This window comes from Mobula birostris, chromosome 12 (genome assembly GCF_030028105.1).
Source record: "Mobula birostris isolate sMobBir1 chromosome 12, sMobBir1.hap1, whole genome shotgun sequence".
NCBI lineage: Eukaryota > Metazoa > Chordata > Chondrichthyes > Myliobatiformes > Myliobatidae > Mobula > Mobula birostris.
Window position 1 is genome coordinate 60,494,757 of NC_092381.1, and position 23,515 is coordinate 60,518,271.

Consider the following 23,515-nt stretch of genomic DNA (forward strand, 5'->3'; position numbering starts at 1 on the left):
CTAACCCATCCTTCCAATTCCTCATCCAAGTCATTTATAAAACACAAAGAGAAGGGGACCCAGAACAGATCCCTGAGGCACACCACTGGTCACTGGCCTCCATGCAGAATATGACCTGTCTACAACTATTCTCTGCCTTCTGTGGGCAAGCCAGTTCTGGATCCACAAAGCAATGTCCCCTTGGATCTCATGTCTCCTTACTTTCTCAATAAGCCTTGCATGGGGAACCTTATCAAATGCATTGCTAAAATCCATATACACTACATCTACGGTTCTACCTTCATTAATGTGTTTAGTCACATCCTGAAAAAATTCAATCAGGCTCGTAAGGCACGACCTGCCTTTGACAAAGCCACACTGACCATTCCTAATCATATTATGCCTCTCCAAATGTTCATAAATCCTGCCTCTCAGGATCTTCTCCATCAACCTACCAACCACTGAAGTAAGACTCATATGATGTGTCCAGGACAGGTTCTCTGAGCTGGTGACACCCAGGAATTTAAAATTACTGACCCTTTCTACCTCTGAGGTGGAGAAGCGGAGCGAAGTCAAGATGGCGCTGAACGGCAACTACTTTGCTTGCACCTTTGGAAACAGCTCTATCTCCATCTTTAATATCTTTATTTTTCCCTTTCAGGTTCTTTTGAAGACTCTGACCTGGAGTTACACACTGACTTCGGTTCTTTGTGGGAATAGGACCTGTTCTCAGGGTTTCAGGACTGGCCATTGTTCAGCATGCCAAGGGTATGGCCTGAGAGTCCAGCTTGGATTTGGAAGCCTAAGATCTCAGGGCTCTGGAGGTGGGTGGATCGAGGGTCAGTGTCATGGCAAGAGACCCAAGTGGTGTCGGGAGAGTTGGAAAACCTACTGCTGTGGGCCCAAAGGCCCAAGATCTTTGAGATCTTTGGGAACAGAGCTCGGAAAAAACGACGTAACCGACTTTTAACATCGTAAACCAGAGAGTTGTTTGTTATGTCTCCCCACTTGCTGGGATAAATGAAGACACCTCCTTCTCCCTTATTAGGGAGAGAGAGAACCTGCGGTATGTCGAATGCCGGGTGAAACGCGAAGCCTTTGGGGTAACTGCAAGTCTGTGTCTTTGCTACTGCTTTGTTCACACTTGAGTGCTCGGTGGTGGGCGCTGATGTTTTCTTTTTGCTGGTGGGGCAAGGGGGTATCGTTGCTTGCTGCTACATGCACGGGAGGGAGGAGAGCTGGGGGGGTGGACTTTGGGATTCTTACGTTTAACTGTCGTTCATTCTTTCGGGCACTCCTCTGTTTCTGTGGATGTTTGCGAAGAAAAAGCATTTCAGTATGTATATTGTATACATTTCTCTGACACTAAATTGGACCTTTGAACCTTTGATTCCCTGATGATTACTGGCTGATGAACCTCTGGTTTCCCTCTCCTAAATTCTACAATCAGTTCCCTGGTCTTTTTGACACTGAGTGAGAGTTTATTGTTATTACACCATTCAGCCAAATTTTCAGTCTCCCTCCTGTATCCTGATTCATCACCACCTTTGATACAGCCCACAACAGTGGTGCCATCAGCAAACTTGTATAAGGTGTTGGAGCTGTACTTGGCCACACAGGCATAAGTGTACTTAACCACACAGCAGGGGGCTAAGCACATAGCCCTGTGGTGCTCCTGTGCGGATGGAGATTGTGGAGGAGATGTTCTTTACAAATCTAAACTGACTGGGGTCTGCAAGTGAGGAAATCCAGGATCCAATTGCACAAGGGGATATTGAGGCTCAGGTCTTGGAGCTTACCGAAAAGATTTGAGGGGATGATGGTATTAAATGCTGAGCTATAATCGATAAAGAGCACCCTGATGTATGCATCCTTGTTGTCCAGATGTTCCAGAGCTCTGTGAAGAGCCAATGAAATATTATCTACTGAGGAGCTGTTGCTTTGTAGGCAAACTGGAGTGGATCCAAGTCGCCACTCAAACAGGAGCTGATATGTTTCAACACCAGCCTCTCAAAACGCATTATCACTGTGTATGTAAGTGCCACTGGGCCAGAGTCACTGAGCAGATCACCATGCTCTTCTTGGGCACCAGTATGACTGAAGCCTGCTTGAAGCAGATGGGTACCACACACTGCTGGGGCGAGAGGTTGAAGATATCCACGAACACACCAGACAGTTGGTCAGCACAGGTCTTCAGTACTCGGCCAGGTACTCTGTCCAGACCAGATGCTTTCCTTGGATCCACTTGTCTCAATGTACTTTACTGAAATAATATGGTGAACTTGCAAAGTAGGCAATAATTTACAACTTGCAATGGACTTACATTATTATATTATAGAGCATTAGCTTGCTTTTTAGTCTTTCTTACTTTCTCCTCCAAACACTCTCGTGCTTCCCTCAAAAGATTTGGTAAATCACCAAAGATTCTTGAAAACTTTACCAACGTACTGTGGGAGAGAATACTGACTGTATCATCACCTCTTCTGGAGGTTCCAATGTGCAGATGAAATGAGGCTCCAGAGGACTGTGGGCTCAGCCAATTCCATCATGGGCACACCCTCCCCACCACTGAGGACATCTTTCGGAGGCAGTGTCTCGAGAACCAAGCATCGGTCATTAAGCCTGAAGACCCACACTCAACACTTAATCAATAGCTTCTTCCCCTCTGCCACCAGCTTTCTGAACCGATGGACACTATCTTGTTATTCCCTTTTTGTCCTATTTATTTTTGTAACTTCAAGTAATTTGTATGTCTTGCACTGTACTGCTGCAGCAAAACATAAAATTCACAAGATATGATAGTGATAATAAACTTGATTTTGATTCTGCTGGGTTAACGTAACTCCAAAATGTCAACTGTTTATTCATTTTCATAGTTGCTTCCTGACCTGCTGAGTTCCTCCAGCATTTTGTGTGTGTTGCTTTGGATTTCCAGCTTCTGCAGACTTCCTCATGTTTATAATGTATCTTTTTGCTATATACTCACAGCTATTAAGTAATAAGGTGAGAAACTTCACAATCATTTCACGCAGGTCCTTTCTGCCACAAGGTAATTGAAATTTACTTCATATCTGTCTGAAATAGATTTCAAACTCCAGATCTTGAGGAGAGTATTGTTAAAATGTCTCCATTTCTAACTAATAATAGTCATGATATCATTCTGAATTTGACAAGCATGCATGTAAGCAAACTCCTCATAATTAAGGTTTTAATTTACTTTGTCTTCAGCTACTCACACACAGTCCACAAGGTTATCAGAAGGAATAATGGCTCCTACTTACTGGCTTGAATATGATGCAAAATATTTGACACATTTCTGGAAATCCAAAGATATTAGACTGATGAGAAAATCAACCCATTTTTCTAATTGCCAGGCAGTACCCATCTCAAATCTAAAGTTGATAGAACTAACCACTAAATCAATTCATCTAGCTAGGTTTGATCAATATTTCGACTAAGTGTATGTCCTGTAGCTGCTGGCAAAAATTTTGCATCTATGAGCCTTACTCTGACAATTATAGGTGAAATTAGCTGCCAATTTAACTTCATTATTTGAAATTATGCTGTCATCAACTGTTCAAGATAACTTGACTGATAGCAAACCCACACTCAATGATATAGACATCAAAGATCCAAAGGTTAAGATACCAATGCTCACAACTCCTAGTTGTCATCACTTCCTTCTTACAGTGGCTTGGAAAATCTGATTACTGTAAACAACACAAGATGAACTATTGTGCCTGTTTTGAATTTAGTGACTTACACTAAATTCAGTTATGATCAGCAAGCTTCTGTTATTCACCTAAGGGTCATTGTTGTTGTAGGAGCCCAGGTACCTGTAAGAATCTGAATTTACCTTATCTAGTCTCTCAGTTTCTAGGTGGCATCACAGTAACTGCATAAGAAAGAAACAAAATCCCAACTCGCTGACCATACATTAGGTTTGCACCCCAAACACATGGGATGATGGAGGAGGGGTATGAAGTAGCTATCTCAAGTAAGCAAACATTTCATCTTGACCTGTAGATGTCTGTAGCTTGTTAGACCTTATATTGAGTGATTTACTGCACTTCTGTTATTTATTGCACTAAAATGGAGCATACACATTTGAAATGGATATTCACATTTGTAATTAGAAGGAAGTACTGTGGAGTATATATTTTGATATCCATTTTGGAATCTATCCTTTAGTGTGATAATCTAATGAACTAATGGCTTTGTACACCCTTATTTTAATATTAATGTTACAAATAAAGATAGGCTTTCAAAATCATACCACAATATAAAAATAAACGCATTTTCTCTATTTCTCAGGTTTAGTTATTTTGTTTTCTTCCCTGTAGGCACTTTTATTGAGCCTTTCTGGAATACTAATGTGAGATATTTGTTACTCTTCCTGTACTTTTACAGACACAAATTAACTTCAAAAGCAAATTCCCATTTTAACTTATTCAGAAAGAAATACATATAGAGGGAAAAACAGAATATGCCTTCTGTCTGCTGACTGGAAGCATTACACCCATATCTATCAAGTCAAATGTTCTTTAGTGGATAATTAAAGATATTGGCATCGCTTCTTGAAGGAAGCTGGGACATCAGTCACATCAGATCATGACCATATGAATGGCCTATTATAATATTGTTGAATGTTTCTTCCAATGTAGATAAATTGTAGTGTGGGTTCAGGTCAACTCCATGAATAAAAATACAGCAGGGTGCTTAAGAACTTATTTGCTGAGTTGGCTACGACTATCAATAAGAAAACAAGAACATAAGAAATAGGAGCAGGAGTAGGCCAGCTGGCCCATTGAGCCTGCTCCGCCGTTCAATAAGATCACGGCTGATCTACCCATGGACTCATATCCACCTACCTGCCTTTTCCCCATAACCCTTAATTTCCCTACCATGCAAAAATCTATCAAACCTTTTCTTAAACATATTTATTGAGGAAGCATCCACTGCTTCACTGGGCAGAAAATTCCACTGAATACCCACTCTCTGTGAAAAGCAGTTCCTCCTCATCTCCTTCTTATATCTACTCCCCCAAATCCTGAGGCTATGTCCCCTAGTTCTAGTCCCAGCTCCCAGTGGAAACAACTTTCCTGCCTCTGTCTTATCTATCCCTTTCATAATTTTATATATTTCTATAAGATATCCTCTCATCCTTCTGAATTCCAGTGAGTTCAGTCCCAGGTGACTTAATCTTTCACAATTGCCGGAATAGGCCACAATTACAGTGACAGCAAAATTATTTCTTAGAATTGGGATGAATAGAAAGATTTGCGATCCAGAGTGTAATTGGATCTGAGTGTCAGGAACGTAGGCTAGGCAGGTGGTTAATTTAGTCAGCGGGTAACAAAGGGTACTTGTTCATGCGTACACTTGAATACACCGATGTGTACACAGGCATGCAAACTCATTCAATAATACCAGTTGTTTCCCTCTTATGATTGTAGCAGACCAATAAAAATCAGGATTGTATGCCACCAATAAAATCAGCTAACTCCACATTGACTTGGGAGCCATGGAGATTTACCCTCTAAACTTTGCGACAAGTAAGTACTTTCATATTTATTGGTTATAATAAAAAAGGCATTCAGCAATATTAATGGATTTTATCACCGAATGATTTGAAAGGATACACCACCCTTGATAACTAAAAGGCTATCAACCATTTGGCAACTGAATGCACCAAAAAATTCAAAATGACTGAAGGTTCAGCCAAAATCAAGAAGCACTAGAGATTTTTGAGTGTGGACTTCGATCAGAGACTGTCAATACTCAAATTCTTCCTCAGTTGTGACGAGAGATGATTCACCTGAAATATTAACCCTGTTTCTCTCCCCAGAGATGCTGCCTGGCTTTCCATTTTCATTTACACTTCTTGCATTTGCAGTATTTTGCTTTAGTATTAGTGTTGTTATCTAGCACATGGGTGTTCAAAATTTCAAAGTGAAATGTAGTCTCAGAGAGCTGTTTCATTCAGAAATTATATCATGATGTCCAAAGCAGCTGGATACAAGTACTTTGCATTTACTACAGGCAATCTAAAGAACACAGTTATTTTGTGCAATTAATAAGCTCATATGCCATTTCAATGTCACATGCCAAGCAATATTTAACTTTTCCAACAGAGCAACAGCTTATTGATAAATATAAGTATCAGAGCATGGGATTGATTAAGATTTGAAATGCACCAACAGTCATATTTACTTTCAAGAAACCCACTCGAGCAACAATAAGCTTGATTTTCATTATTTCGGTTGCAATTTTAAAATTGGCTTCATAATCATACCTGTGAAATACCCAACTTTGATAAGAATTCTTTGAGAAGTACCACTATAAGAAATCAACATGCAAGGTTCTCTAAGTGCCAAAAGCAGATAATTTTGTGGTTTTATGGAAGACTGCTTCTTTCTCAATGTTAGCCAGAATCTTATTTCTTTAACAAATTATTGAAGATGAAGTACAGGAATTGTGCTAATTCATGAGAAATGATTTTTATCTCCTTAACGCAGGCCATGTTCTGCATTGACACAGTAGTCCTCAAATCATCATAGATAATGATATTTGCAACCTTTGTCTTAAATATTAAACCACAATGCTTTAAATGTTTTAAATTCAACTTAATTATTTAATTCACTCTGCTCTTTAATAATGTAATTGTAATTGTCTAATCAAATCAATATTGCAGCCAACTCTTTCTTCTCCTCTAGCTTCACAAAAATTGACAAACAGGAAAAGTCTGCGAACATTGAATCAGACCGGTAGACACAGAGGACAAAACACTGGAAGTTAACGGAAATGTTATTTTCCTCTTTTCCTAATATAAAGGAGCCCATGTTATATCAATCATTTGACTTTTTTGCTGGAAATACATTGCTAGCTGTAATTAGATTAATCAGTTTATTGCAAGAATTACTTGACTTTTGTAATCCTTAGACATATCATAAAGTAAGGTTTTGTTTTGTAATTTCCAGATGGAAAAATGGTCATCTGAAATTCTTCAAAAGGAGTTATTTTTCAAAACTAGCTTTTTATGTTTTGCCAGCAGAACAGGATACAGGAAAGTGCACCCAAGTGTGTCTATAGCCAGGAAACAGGAACAAAATCACTGAGCTACATTTTCCTGCTTTGATTACGTAAAGTTGCTCTGATGGAGCCTTAAATCAAGGATCATCAACAACAGCTGACAGGAATGATGAACACCTCAGCCGTGACAATTATTGTAACAGGAAATTGTAACAGTGACTCACTTTGAACAAATGCTTCTGGAAGATAGATACTGTACACAAGATTAACAATGGTTCACACACAAGTGAAATATCAAAAATGCTCAATACCATAACTGATATTTAAGAAACTATCCCTCTACACTTTATCGGCAAGGTTACTTATCCAGGTATTAATGGCTCTGGGTGCCAATGGACGTATTTGTTCAGCAGCATTTCTCGGCTTTAAGGTTTCCATTGGCTACAAAAGTGGCCATAACAACAGTTGCAGCCAATCAAAATACAGCATTTTGAAAACTGCTTTAATCAAAGTAGATATTAGAATCCCCTTAGAAGCACTTGTAAAGTTAAAATTGATTATGCCATAATAAGATTGAAAATAAATGGCAATTAAAGCTGGTTATGAAATGATTTTTTTCTGACGTTGTTAAGAGGAAGAGCATAAATCAATTCCTCCTTAGCATGAATGTATGTGAGCTCAAACTAATTAAATCAATGGTAGAGATGATTATCTTTGCTTTGGATCCACAAACAAAGGTTTTAGGTTTTATCAGCAGACAAGGAAAACCAAATTCAGATTATATAAAGCACTATTTACCTGTGAAATATTAATTTTACAATTTTTAATTTGTATTAGGGTCTATTTCACCACTTTTTCAGCTCTAAGTTATTTATGTTGCCCACACTTTGCCACACTTACAAGATTCCAGAATGTCAATAACTCTACAAGCACCATCCTGCAATCCAAGAATAGGTGACTAAAACTACAAAATAAAACAGTCATGTATGTTAAAACTGGTTGCACAAGTTTTGACAAATGGCAACTACTCAGAAATAGACATGGTATTTCTGGCACATTATTAACAAATGTATTACAATATGGACAGGACAAGATAATATCAGATGGGTTGCTTGATGCTTTCCATGACTGCTCAAGGAGCTGTCACTTCAGCTTGACTGCCTACAGCTTTAAAAAATCCGTTTATCCTTTGTGCCAATGAAACTTAAAAACAGATTGTACCTTTTTAATGAAAGAAGTCATAGGAACCATTTGAAAATTGATCAAAGCCTTGATCAGTGGCTGAACAAACACAATGGCTGCACTAATATTTTCTGATAGTGCATTAGGAGGTGAGCAGTGAGAGATCCTGTTTCTCTAATTCACACGGGGCAAGGATTGGTGGGGAGGAGATGCCTTGCAGTACAGGTTGGGGTTGGGGAGGCAATGTGAAAATACAATAGAGCATGCCCACTTTGACAGTTCACCAAAAGAAGATGGATACAGTGCAGAAACAATCTAACAACTTCATACAAATTGTCACAGTGAATTTATCTTCAAATAGTATCTCCTACCAGCTGTGTTATTAGTATCATCCACTTGCACTGCATCATCGTGTACCACAAATCTCTATCGCTTGGTGCTCAACCATACAATTCATGCAGTTTTTAACCTTCTCATTGTTGCAAGCATCACACAACCTGCAGGCAGCCACTCAGCCCCAACAGCCATATTACCTAAACATGTTGCATGCTGATGACCAGGTAATTCCCCCTCTGCCTGATACTGTACCTCAGACTCCAGTTAACCAACTCTGAGCTGAAGATCGGTGAATTGCCAACATTTACTGGAGTCATACTTACCTGAGACTGGATTACGTAATCTGTCCAGATGGTACAACGTTTATTTAAACGTATTCTATTTATTCAATTATTAATGTTTGTATCCAATCAATTTACAAGTTTTTAAAGTTTTAAATTGTTAAGAGTTTGTATAAAGTTAGATTTATCAACTTGGCTTAGTCTCGTCATCCTTGTGCTGCAGTCCTGAAGCAGAGTTTTGACTCAAAACATCAACATGCTTGAATTCAACATCTATAATTCCTTGAAAGTGGTGTCACAGATAGATAGTCTCATAAAGAGAGCTTTTGGTACATTGGCCTTCATCACTAAGTATGAGAACAGGAATTACGATGTTATGTTGAAGTTGATTAAGATGTTGGTGAGGCCTAATTTGGAGTATTGTTGTGCAGTTCTGGTTACCTACCTACAGGAAAGGTGTCAATAAGAGTGAATGAGTCCAGGGAAAATTTACATGGATGTCCACAGGACTTGAGGACATGAGTTGTAGGGAAAGGTTGAATAGATTAAGACTTTATTCACTACAGCTAGAAGAATGAGGGGAGATTTGACAGAGGTAAATAAAATTATGAGCGGTACAGATCGGATAAATGCAAACAGAATTTTTCCACTGAGGTTGGATAAGACTAGGGTTAAGAGTGAAAGGTGAAACTTTTACGGGGGATACGAGGGGAATGTTTTTCACTCCGCATTTGGTGTGAGTTAGGAATGAGTTGCCAGTGGAAGTGGTGGATGTGGGTTCAATTTCAAATTTAAGAGAAATTTGGATCAATATATAGACGGGAGGGACTGGAGAGCTATGGTCTGGGTGGAGGTCAATAGGACTAGGCAGAATAATAGCCCAGCAAGGACTAGATGGGCCAAAGGGCCTGTTTCTGTGCTGTAGTGTTCTATGACTCTGCAGATTTTCAACCAAAAATATCAGAATCATAATCAGGCTATTTTAAAAAACTCAACCACTCTTCTCCCTTCGTGGAGAAAACGTACTGTGTTTTTTAAAAAAATTCAGATGTCTCACTGTGCTTCAACAGGTAAAATGGCGTCAACAACTAAGTTGGCATCTCTGGCTCACTTTATAACATTCGTCACCATATTATATTTTGTAACAACATGAGCTATTAAAAAAACATGGGAGTCTGGAGAATGATATATCTACTTCATTTTATTTTAGTGAGGTGCTCACAAGCATAGGCCTCTCCACCATTGATGGATGCCTCATGAAGTCAGCATCCATCATTAAGGACCCTCACCATCTGGGACGTGCTCTCTTCTCATTACTGCCATCAGGGAGAAGGTACAGGAACCTAAAGGCCCTCTTTCAAAGTCTTAGCTTCTTCCCCTCTGCCAGCAGACTTCTGATGGTTCTTGAACCCATGAACACTACCTCACTATTCCTCTTTTGCACTATTATTCGTTTATTTTTTGTAACATAGCCATATGTTATACTGCTGCCAGAAATCAGTGCACTTCATGACTAATATCAGTGACAATAAACCTGATTCTGATTCTGAAAATAGAACAACATTTATGGTACTCCTTTTCTGTTTTTTCCACAGACAATAATACTGCATGGGCCATGGTCCACATACATTAGCAACTCCCAGGTGCAAGTCAATGGAACTAAACAGATTGATAGTTCAGCACAGTCAAGATGTGCCAAAGGGCCTGTTTCTGTGCTATAGTGATCTATGACTCTATGGTTCTATATAAATGCACTTGAAAGTCAGCAATTACATAGATCAACGTCTCTAAAACCAGGAGCAATTGTTCCTGAATTTACAAATGACTGCTAATATTTCTTGGAGTTGATATAAATAATTACTCAAAGAAAAAAATACCACTTGAAATGCCTGTTAAAACAAATGATAATATCAATCGCACTAAAATCATTCCCTGAACTCAGATTTTACCATAAATTCTTGAAAGTAATTTAGTACTGCTTATGCACTTAATAATTCCGTGACACTTGTTCCTGTCTCCACGGCGCTGAGGCCGTGAAGCTGCTCTGGCTGCCGCGTGCTTCATGTCTGCGATCTTCGCGACGATGTGCCCTGCTGTGTGATGAGCTGAGACCAAGGCCATGGGCCTACTCTGGCTCCGAGCTCCGGGTCTATGAACCCAGTCTGGTTCTGCATGCCGTTGCTTACTTTTATTATTTGCATGATTTGTGTTTTTTTCCTGCACACTGGCTGTCGGTCTTTTTTTTTAATTGTTACTGATTTGTGGCAGCAGTATAACATATTGCTATGTTACAAAAATACATCTTTTGGGTTTCTTGCTTTGTGATTGCCTGTAAGCAGACAATTCTCAAGGTTGTATAATTTTTTTTTACATATTTTGATAATAAATGTACTTTGAAGTTTTGAACTTAGATACGAATTTTGTTTTGCATTGGTATCTGTAATCATCTTACAGAATTCCTTAGTGAAATTTTATACATGTATGATTAGGATGTGGAACTGATTATCACAAGGAGTACAGAAAAAAATAATATAGAAGCACTTTGGGGGAAGTTTTTAAAGAAGACACTTGGCGGCTATGCTGATAGTTGAGTATCAACTGAAGGAAGCATGATTGGAAAGTAAATGTCGACTTAAAGACACTGTGTTAATGCACATATCTAATCAGCCAATCATGCGGCAGCAACTCAATGCATAAAAGCAAGCAGGAATAGTCAAGAGGTTCAGTTGCTGTTCAGACCAAATATCAGAATGGGGAAGAAGTGTGACCGAAGTGACTTCGACTATTGGATGAATGGTGGTGCCACATAGGGTGATTTGAATATCTCTGAAACTGCTTATCTCCTGCGACTTTCAGGCACAACATTCCCTAGAGTTTACAGAGAACGGTATGAAAAACAAAACACATCTAATGAACGCCAACCCTGTGGGTGAAAACATCTCGCTAATGAGAGAGGTCAGGGGAGAATGCCCAGACCTGTTCAAACTGACAAATTGACAATAACTCAAAAAAACCATGTATTACAACAGTGGTGTGCAGAAGAACATCTTTGAAAGCATAACATGTTGAACATTGAAGTGAATGGGCTACAGCAACAGAAAACTACATGGATACACTCAGTGGCCACTTTATTAAGTACAGTTTGCTGTTCCTTGCTGCGCCTTGTGGTGCTTTGGGTAGCAACCTTGCTGCTTCTTCAGTATTTGTCTCTTTCCTTTGAGGCCAAGTTGCTAGCTCGACGCTCAAACCAGCATGGGTGGAAAGCACCCAAGGAGCCAGCTGGATTTGAACCTGGAGCCACTTGCCTTGAAGTCCCATGCAAATTCCACTACACCACCAGCATATTATAGTTCATCGATTGTTCATCTCCTGAGTTTGAAAGACTTTTATTTTGAAGAGATGACCATGGATAGATGACAGCTAGGTAGTAGATGTTGTTTGTATGGGCTTTAACAAGGCCTTTGACAGGGTTCTGCATGGCAGGCTGGCCAGGAAGATTCGATCGCATGGGCTCCAAGGTGAGCTAGCCAATTGGGTACAAAACTGGCTTCGGGGAAGGAATCAGAGAGGGATAATGGAGGGTTATTTGTAAGACTGGAGGACGGTGAACAGTGGTGTGCCGCAGGGAAGTTAAATCAGAGCAGACTTACAAAGTGAAAGTCAGACTCTGGTGAATGTTGTCGAACAGAGACACTTGTGGGTAGAAGCATATAGTTTCATGAAAGTGGTGTCACAGGTAGACAAGGTGGTGAAGAAGTTATATGATACATATAGGGCACTGAGTATAAGACTTACAAAATCATGTTACATATGTACAAGATATTGGTGAGATTGCATCTGAAGCATTGTGTGCGGTCCTGGTTGCCATACTATAGAAATGATGTGATTAAGCTCGAAAGAATGCAAAATAGATTCATGACAATGTTACCAACTAGATGGCTTGAGTTATAAGGAGTGACAGGATATACTGGGACTATCTTCTCTGCAGCATAGCAGGCTGAAGCATGACCAAGAGGTATATAGGTATGATGGATTGTCACAGTCCAAGGTCAGATCAGACGGTGGGGGTATTTCCAGACATGCTTAACCTCTCCCTGCTTCAATATGAGGGTCCCACCTGCTTTAAGAACCCTATTATCATTCCAATACTGAAGGAAAACATGGTAATATGCATTAACGATTACTGCCCAGTGGCTCTGACATCCACCATCATGAAAGTTGCTTCCAGAGGCTGGCCATGGCACATATTAACGCCAGCCAATCAGACACTATTGACCCACTGCAACTTGCCTACCATCAAACCAGGTCTACGTCAGATGCCTTCTCCTTGGCGTTATGCTCTCTGAGCTATTAGATTAAACTATTGTTTATTGTCTACAGTTCCATCTCCATACTATAATTCCAAGCATTCTCATCTCCAAGCACCTAGACGTGGGACTCAACACCTCACTGTGCAACTGAATCCTTGCCTTCCTGACAAACAGACTGTAATCAGTCATGATAGGCAGCAACGCAGGGCACAGCAGTAGCTTAGCGGTTAGTGTGACGCTATTACAGCTCAGGGCATCGGAGTTTGGAGTTCAATTCCAGCGTCCTCTGCAAGCAAGTTTGTGCGTTCTTCCCATGTCCATGTTGGTTTCCTCCGGGTGCTCCAGTCCAAAGTCATAGTTAGTAGGTTAATTGGTCATTGTAAATTGTCCTATGATTAGTTTAGTGTTAAAATAAGTGGATTGCTGAGCGGTTTGCTCGCTGGGCTGGCAGGAGTGGATCTGTGCTGTATCTCTAAACAAAATAAATAAACACCTCCACCACTGATTATTCTCACACTGATGCCACATAAGGCAGCATCCTCTACTCCCCATACACTGATAACTCCCCTACGTGGCCAGATTCTGCTCTCACCCCATCTACAAGTTGGCAGGTAATACCATCATGAGCTGCATCTCAAGTAATGATGATTCGGAGCACAGGAAGGAGATCGAGAGCCTGGTGACGTGGTGGCATATCAACAACCTTTCGTTCAAAGGCAGCAAAACAAACGAGCTGGTCATTGACTTCAGGAGGTGGCTGGCCACACATTTCTGTTCGTGTCAATTATGCTGAGGTCAAGATAGCTAGGAGCTTCAAGTTTCGTGGAGTGGAAATCACCAATATCCTGCCCCGGTCCGACCATGTTGATACCATGATCAAGAAGACACACCAGCGCATCTACATCCTCACGAGGCTAAAGAAATCCGGCATGTCCCCTTTCACTCTCACTAGTGTCCTTATCAATGCGCCACAGAAAACACCTGGCCCGGATGCATGGTTTGCCAACTGTTCTGCCTGTGACTGCAGAAAACTGCAGAGAGTGGTGAACACAGCTCAGTACAACAGTGAAACAGTGGAAAGGACTTAAAAGAAGACAGTTTTATAGAGCGGGCAATGCAGTAGAGGGAGACAAGAGTAGGAGGGCTTTGGTGATAACGGGTCGAGGCGAGGTAAGCTACTTGTGAGGAATATGAAGTATATATGTGAGGCCGGTATTCTGCACTGGGTGTCAGATTTGAGATGTCCAGGAGTCTGCCAGCCTCCCGGATGGCCACATCTGCGCCAGGTGCGTCGAGCTGCAGCTCCTTAGGGACCGTGTTAGAGAACTGGAGCTGCAGCTTGATGACCTTCGTAAACACAAAATAATATGCAGATGCTGGGGTCAAAGCAACACTCACAACATGCTGGAGGAACTCAGCAGGTCGGGCAGCATCAGTGGAAACGATCAGTCAACGTTTCAGGCTGGAACCCTTCGTCAGGACTCATGAGACAGATAAGTGGGTAACAGTCAGGAAAGGGAAGGGCAAGAGTCAGATACTAGAGAGTACCCCTGTGGCTGTCCCCCTTAATAATAAGTACTCCTGTTTGAGAACTGTTGGGGGGACGATCTACCTGGGGGAAGCAACAGTGGCCACGCCTCTGGCACAGAGTCTGGCCCTGTGGCTCAGAAGGGTAGGAAAAGGAAGAGGATGGCAGCAGTGATAGGGGACTCTATAGTTAGGGGATCAGACAGGCAATTCTGTGGACGTAGGAAAGAAACACAGATGATAGTTTGCCTCCCAGGTGCCAGGGTCCAGGATGTTTCTGATCGCGTCCACGATATCTTGAAGTGGGAAGGTGAACAGCTAGAGGTCGTGGTATGTATTGGTACCAATGACATAGGTAGGAAAAGGGAAGAGGTCCTGAAAACAGACTACAGGTAGTTAGGAAGGAAGGACCTCAAAGGTAGTCATCTCAGGATTACTGCCTGTGCTATGTGACAGTGAGTATAGGATTACAGTGAGGTGGAGGATAAATGCATGGCTGAGGAATTGGAGCAGGGGGAAGGAATTCAGATTTCTGGATCATTGGGACCCCTTGACCCCCTTTGGGGCAGGTGTGACCTGTGTATAAAGGACGGGATGCACTTGAATCCAAGGGGGACAAATGTCCTGGCAGGGAGGTTTGCTGAGGCTACTGGGAAGGGTTTAAACTCAAATTGTTGGGAGGTGGGAACCAAACTGAAGAGACGGAGGAAGGGGCGATTGGTCGCAAACAAAGAAAGCATGCAGGCAGTGTGAGAGGGAGAATAGGCAGGCGATAGAGAAGGGATGTGCTCAGACTGATGGTTTGAGATGTGTCTACTTTAATGCAAGAAGCATTATAAACAAAGTGGATGAGCTTAGAGCGTGGATCAGTACTTGGAGCTATGATATTGTGGTCATTACAGAGACTTGGATGGCTCAAGGGCAGGAATGGTTACTTAGAGTGCCAGGCTTTAGATGTTTCAGGAAAGGACAGGGGGAGGCAAAAGATGTGGGGGCATGGCACTGCTGATCAGAGATAGTGTCACAGCTACAGAAAAGGAGGAAGTCATGGAGGGATTGTCTACTGAGTCTCTACTGGGTGTTTTTTATAGACCTCCCAATAGTAACAGGGACATCGAGGAGCAGATAGGGAGACAGATTCTGGGAAGGTGTAAAAATAACAGTATGGTTGTGGTAGGAGATTTTAATTTCCCAAATATTGATTGGCATCTTCCTAGAGTAAGGGGTTTAGATGGGGTGGAGTTTGTTAGGTGTGTTCAGGAAGGTTTGCTGACATAATATGTAGATAAACCTACAAGAGGCGAGGCTGTACTTGATCTGGTATTGGGAAATGAACCTGGTCAGGTGTCAGGTCTCTCAGGGGGAGAGCAGTTTTGAGATAGTGATCACAATTCAATCTCCTTTACCTGAGCATTGGAGAGGGATAGGAATGGACAAGTTAGTAAAGTGTTTAATTGGAGTAAGGAGAAATACGAAGCTATCAGGCAGAAACTTGGAAGTATAAATTAGGAACAGATGTTCTCAGGGAAATGTACGGCAGAAATGTGCAGGTGTTCAGGGGATATTTATGTGACGTTCTGCATAGGTATGTTCCAAAGAGACAGGGACAGGATGGTAGGGTACAGGAACAGAGGTGTACAAAGGCTGTTGAAAATCTAGTCAAGAAAAAAAGAAAAGCTTACGAAAGGTTCAAAAAACTAGGTAATGATAGAGATCTAGAAAATTATAAGGCTAGCAGGAAGGAGCTTAAGAATGAAATTAGGAGAGCCAGAAGGGGCCATGGGAAGGCCTTGGTGAGCAGGATTAAGGAAAACCCCAAGGCATTCTACAAGTATGTGAAGAACAAGAGGATAAGACACCAGAGAATAGGACCAATCAAGTGTGATAGTGGAAAAGTGTGTATGGAACCAGAGGAGATAGCGGAGGTACTTAATGAATATTTTGCTTCAGTATTCACTGCGGAAAAGGACCTTGGTGATCGTAGGGATGACTTAAAGCGGACTGAAATGCTTGAGCATATAGATATTAAGAAAGAGGATGTGCTGGAGCTTTTGTAAAGCATCAAATCGGATAAGTCACCGGGACCCCAGGCTACTGTGGGAAGCGAGGGAGGAGACTGCTGATCCTCTGGCGATGATCTTTGCATCATCAATGGGGACAGGAGAGGTTCTAGAGGATTGGAGGGTTGCAGATGTTGTTCCCTTATTCAAGAAAGTGAGTAGAGGGAACCCAGGAAATTAAAGAACAGTGAGTCTTACTCAGTCGTTGGTAAGTTGATGAAGAAGATCCTGAGAGGCAGGATTTATGAACATTTGGAGAGGAATAATATGATTAGGAATAGTCAGCATGGCTTTGTCAAAGGCATGTCATGCCTTATGAGTCTGATTGAATATTTTGAGGATGTGACTAAACACATTGATGAAGGTAGAGCTGTAGATGTAGTGTGTATGGATTTCAGCTATATAGGACCCTGGTCAGGCCCCACTTGGAGTACTGGGCTCAGTTCTCATCACCTTTCTGCAGAAGGATGCAGAATCTATAGAAAGAGTGCAGAGGAGATTTACAAGGATGTTGCCTGGATTGGGGAGTATGCCTTCTGAGAATAGTTGAGTGAACTCGGCCATTTCTCCTTGGAGCAGCAGAGGATGAGAGGTGACCTGATAGAGGTGTATAAGATGATGAGGGCATTGATTGTGTGGATAGTCAGAGGCTGAAATAGCTAACATGAAAGGGCACAGTCTTAAGGCCTTGGAAATAGGTACAGAGGAGGTGTCAGGGGTAAATTTTTTATGCATGGAATGGGCTGCCGGCGACGGTAGTGAAGGTGGATACGATAGGGTTTTCAAGAGACTCCTGGATAGGTACATGGAGCTTAGTAAAATAGAGGGCTATGGGTAACACTAGGTAATTTCTAAAATTCCTAAAACAGAATTGTGAGCCGAAGGGCCTGTCTTGTGCTGTAGGTTTTCTATGTTTCTAAAACCAGCCTCCCCTCCATGGACACTGCCAGCATTTCTCACTGCTTTGGGAAAGCACTGCACCTTCTTTGTAACTGTTACACTTTATTCTGCTTTCTGTTTTTATTTTACCTTGCTCCACCTCAATGTACTGTTTTAATGAATTTATCTGTATGAATGGTGTGCAAGACAAGTTTTTCACTGTATGTTAGTACACATGAAAATAATAAATCAATTTACTGAATTACAACTGTGAGCAATTTTCTTCTCAAGCAATAATACTTAGTTTACCTGACAATTTCATCTCTGAAGTTACACAAGAACTGTATAAGGAAGGCAAGAAAATGAATATCATTTTCCAGCCAAACTAATGAACAAAATGCTAAATGCAAACAACACAATGTTAGACTAGAGAGAATAGTTATGTAAAATCAGCATTGTGCCTAAAAGAGGGAGGTTTGAGTAGATTTCATACCAATGGTCGTGTTTGAATGGTATACACAGAGCCAAGAATCAAATACCCTCATCTGAGTTTGCATGTAATTTCTAAGAAAGAATTTGGTACCTGTCAGACTGATTCTTGTAAGGGGTGGTTGACTTGTGGCTGGAGATCTTCTATGGAAAAGAAAATGAGACAAATTAGACCATAGCCTAATTTCATACCTTGCTGCAATAGAAAAATTTGAAAACATAATAGATGGTTAATAAATGCAGATTAAAACAAATAATAAAAATGACAAACAGGAAAAACTAGTTTTATACTAGTTTTATATATTACTCTTCTATTGTTTTCTAATGTCTTATTCCTGAAGTATGATTACAGGACCAAAGAATTTCTTTCAATTTAGTCATGTAGCCACACTGTAAAGCACTTTCTGAGCAGGTACCCCACCTTTTAGTTGCAAAACAAAATACCTGAATAATGGAAAATTGTAATAACAAAATTCTGACTCTAGCCCTAGAGCAGTTAAAAACAAGTCAGCTGATTCTCCTGGCTTTGAGTCAAACTACAAATAAATCTGATGTAAATTGAGAATGGGATGATTCATGCACAGTAGATTTCCATGGATTTGGAATCTAGACCTGGGATTCACTTACTAATCATGGGAATCCCAGAACGGCGAAATGCCTTCCCTCCATCAAATCCATATTGGCTCTACAGAGGAACAATACAGCTTTTCACTTGGCCACCATCTCTCTAGAGTCCAGCAAATTTGTTCCTTTTAGATATTTATCCAGTTGCCTTTAAAATGCTGCAGATTTTATTTGGAGATACAGCATGGTATCAGACCCTTCTGGTCCAATGAGCCTGCACCACCCAATTACACCATTGTGACTAATTAACCCTCAAACCCATATAACCATATATAACCATATAACAATTACAGCACGGAAACAGGCCATCTCGGCTCTTCTGAACTCTTACTCTCACCTAGTCCCACTGACCTGCACTCAGCCCATAACCCTCCATTCCTTTCCTGTCCATATAGCTGTCCAATTTAACTTTCAACGGCAACATCAAACCTGCCTCAACCACTTCTGCTGGAAGCTCGTTCTACACAGCTACCACTCTCTGAGTAAAGAAGTTCCCCCTCATGTTACCCCTAAACTTTTGCCCTTTAACTCTCCACTCATGTCCTCTTGTTTGAATCTCCCCCACTCTCAATGGAAAAAGCCTATCCACGTCAACTCTATCTATTCCCCTCATAATTTTAAATACCTCTATCAAGTCCCCCCTCAACCTTCTACGTTCCAAAGAATAAAGACCCAACTTGTTCAACCTTTTTCTGTAACTTAGGTGATGAAACCCAGGTAACATTCTAGTAAATCTTCTCTGTACTCTCTCAATTTTGTTGACATCTTTCCCATAATTTGGTGACCAAAACTGTACACAATACTCCAAATTTGGCCTCACCAATGCCTTGTACAATTTCAACATTACATCCCAACTCCTATACTCAATGCTCTGATTTATAAGGGCCAGCATACCAAAAGCATTCTTCACCACCCTATCCACATGAGATTCCACGTTCAGCGAACTATGCACCAGTATTCCTAGATCCCTCTGTTCTACTGCATTCTTCAATGCCCTACCATTTACCATGTATATCTTATTTTGATTAGTCCTACCAAAATGTAACACCTCACATTTATCAGCATTAAACTCCATCTGCCATCTTTCAGCCCACTCTTCTAACCAGCCTAAATCTCTCTGCAAACTTTGAAAACCTACTTCATTATCCACAACTTCACTTATCTTAGTATCATCTGCATACTTACTCATCCAATTTACTACCCCATCATCCAGATCATTCATGTATATGACAAATAACATTGGACCCAGTACAGATTCCTGAGGCACACCACTAATCACCAACCTCCAATCTGACAAACAGTTATCCACCACCACTCTCTGGCATCTCCCATCCAGCCACTGCTGAATCCATTTTACTACTTCAATATTAATACCTAACAATTGAACCTTCCTAACTAACCTTCCGCGTGGGACCTTGTCAAAGGCCTTACTGAAGTCCATATGGACAACATCCACCACTTTACCCTTGTCAACTTCCCTAGTAACCTCTTCAAAAAATTCAATAAGATTTGTCAAACATGACCTTCCACGCACAAATCCATGTTGACTGTTCCTAATCAGACCCTGTCTATCCAGATAATTATATATACCATCTCTAAGAATACTTTCCATCTTTGGAATATGAGAGTAAATCAGAGTACGCGAAAGAAACCCACGCAGTCACAGGAAGAACATACAAGCTCCTTACAAACAGCGGTGGAATTGAGCCTGGGTCACTAGTTTTGTGAGAGAGATATGCTAACTTCCTTAGTGGCCCTACCTCCTCAACTACCCCTGACACTGCACTCCAGGCTCCACTTGCTACGTGAAGTTCTCCCTCAGGCTACTTTCGATTCTTTTGCCAAATACTTCCATTTTATCCTCTCAATCCACTCACAATACTTTCTTACACCATTTTATTGAGCTGTGGGAGAAAACCCCCATGGTCACATGCAACTTCCATCAGTCGTAATTTGTCATCTGAAGCCATCATCGAACTGGGGTTGCAGGGATCTACGAGGCAGAAGTGTTGCAAGCTGAACCACTGAGCTGTCCAATGGGGACCGTTTTCTTCTATCTACTCTGTCTGAACCCTTCATGAATTAAAATGCATTATCAGATTTCCTCACAACTACCTCTGTTATAAGAACAGTTCTCGCTTTAGCAGTGTCTTCACAAAGCTGAAGCTCCTGACAGAATTCTGACAGGATCAGACTTCTGACCTCCCTCTGACAGCTGTTGTACTCAAATACAGCTTCTAGGGTTGGCAGCAAAGCCCTAGCAGTTCTTCAAATCGATGAATGCTATAACATCAGGAAGGAAAATAATAGGGGTAGCAATGTTCTGAATACAAGAATAGGGCTGGATTTTTATGGGACTCGGCCTAAAATAAAGCTAATTCCTTGACCTTCCTTTCTCCAGCTGTAAATGCACTGCAAATCAAAGATATCTTGCCCAAATGTTCTCCCATCTCACTTCTTGCACAAACGGTTTAGACACCGCAATCATATTGCATGATGACACAACCTTTCATAGTAAAGCTTTGTACAACTCCTTCTTTCTCTTTAATTAAGTCTTTTGCATCTCTCTCTCTCTTCTGTCTCTACCTTCCCCATTCTTCTCAAAATTATAAGAATTTTCGGCTGTTCCCCCCCCCACCAACATGAGCCTCCATAAACAATAGGTCATTCTTTGCCATCTCTGACATCTTCATATTTCCCCTTCACCATTTCAAAGGAACTATTCTGTTCACCATACTCTGGTTTACACCCAGGTCACGACAAACATTCCCAACCATTTTCATGTGCAACTCAAGAGATCCAAACCTTTTACTTTCTCCACTTCCGTCCTGCTGAGTTTCACTCACGTTATGTTTTATAACTTCAAAACATGAAAGCTAATTCAAAGGAAGACGCAGGAGTCTGAAATGTGAGTCTAACTTTGTGTTTACTTTAAGTGAGGCGTGCGTATCTCACGTGGTAGTGTCATGATGTATGCAGTTCACATATTTTTACATGTAACCATAATGAATTATATAAACTACGAATGCTTAATCAAACAATATACTGACAAGATTACTCAAATATTACTGAAATATTCCTCCCTGTTTAGCTATAAGTTCCAACTCAACAACGAATGCATTTCAACTATATGCACAGTACACTATATAACGCAACTACTATATACAGCATAGTAAATCTTGAAATTGTTCCATTCAGTCCAAAGATTTAATTGCTGCGGAGGACTTCTCACTCTTGTGGGATAACGTCTTTCCTGACCAGGGGAATCTCCTTGTTTGGCAGGTGAGAATTGTGGCTGTGAAACAATCCCAGGTTCTGGGCCTGCTCTCTTGTGGTTGTAGGAGATGACTCTGAGACTGCAGGAATAGTTCTGATAGATTTGGACACCTTTCTTTTTCCTTTTTCTTTTTCTAGTTTGTTCATCATGATCTTGGAAAAATCCATTTGATTCACTAGAATATTCTCTTATTAATCCTATTGTTTCCTTTACGATCTGATATGTCCTCTTGTTTCCTCAAACACAACATCATCTGATGAATCCCCTGTTTTTGTATCTCCATTGACTTCTTTCTTTTTGGCCTTCCATTTATTCAGCTGAACTCTGGTCTTTGCATCTACTGTTACAAAGCAGCTTTTTCTTTTCCATTTGAAATTCATACAGTAACTTTAGATTTTTAATTACAAAAGCCACATGTTTGCAACTTTCCTGAGACTCCTCGAACTCCTTAAAACCAAGCCACAGTTTTGCAAGTAACTGCCTGAATAACATATCAGAAATTTTTTCAGAAATGTTGCCTACAAAAATTGCTGTAGTCGGATCTCTGTTTTTGTCACTTTCATGATTCCTCTGAGCAGCATGATCCTTCCTTGATCCAATATGTTTTCCAACCAGAGGTACAGAAGTTGGCACCAACACCCGTTGGCCCTCTGTTGGGCCATGGTTCATGGTGTTCAGCATGGAGACAGTTTTGCTATTATCCAGTACCTTTCTTAATTCACTTTCAGTTGGCTTCATTGCAGGGGATGTGGCATGCAAATGGCAGATGAATCCCCAAACAAATTGTAGTTGCCTCAGCCAATCATGCCCGCACGATGCTGGTTCTTTTGTTTGTACCACATGCAAGCTCAAACGTGCAAATAAAATTGGCATTCATTTCTCATTGGTTATTTCATTTGCTTCAAAATACAGTTCAATTAGATCAGTGTGCGTACTCTAGCCACCCTTTTGTGAAATCAAACACATCAATATGTCTGATGTAGCCATCCATTTCTGCTTTTTTTTTTAATGAATATCATCCGATACTCACTCTTTATAAACTCATGAATTATTCCATTTTCTGATTTTTTTATATATACTTGATCGTGTCTTTGTTTCCAAAGAACATGTGTTACACTGCTTTTTTTTTAACTCACCTGCCTCGACATGTGCGAGGCTGTGTTTCTTTACCCTCCATTCCCCTCTACTCTTATTTTTAGTTTGAGCATCTCGCTGTGCTTCAACAGATTGGTAGTTGTCTCCGGTTTGTTTTAAAATTACTCCATCGCCACTGTTATGGTTTGTAACTTCCAAACACTTAACTAATTCAAAGGAAGACACAGGAGTCCAAATTGTGAGTTTACCCTTGCATTTGATTTCACTGTGGTTGTGTGATGATGTATGCAATTCACTTATTTTTTCATATAACTACTCTGAATTATATGAACAACAAAGAATGCTTAATCCAACAATATATTTACAAAATTACTCAAATATTACTGAAATATTAACTACACAACACATACTTTACAGGTGAAGCAAACATTATTTATATTAATT

The 23,515-nt window shown here is 40.7% G+C and overlaps 1 protein-coding gene across 4 annotated transcripts in view; it reads right to left on the reverse strand.

Moving 5' to 3' along the window:
• The window catches only part of pde4ba (phosphodiesterase 4B, cAMP-specific a), a 620,274-nt gene that overhangs the window by 110,752 nt on the left and 486,007 nt on the right, over positions 1–23,515 (reverse strand). For 3 of the 4 annotated variants that reach the window (XM_072273877.1, XM_072273876.1, XM_072273879.1), the window contains one exon: positions 18,170–18,219. In XM_072273877.1, coding sequence (XP_072129978.1) covers positions 18,170–18,219 — 50 coding nt within the window. The remainder of the gene's footprint in view (positions 1–18,169; positions 18,220–23,515) is intronic. The other variant, XM_072273878.1, reaches the window with a different exon arrangement.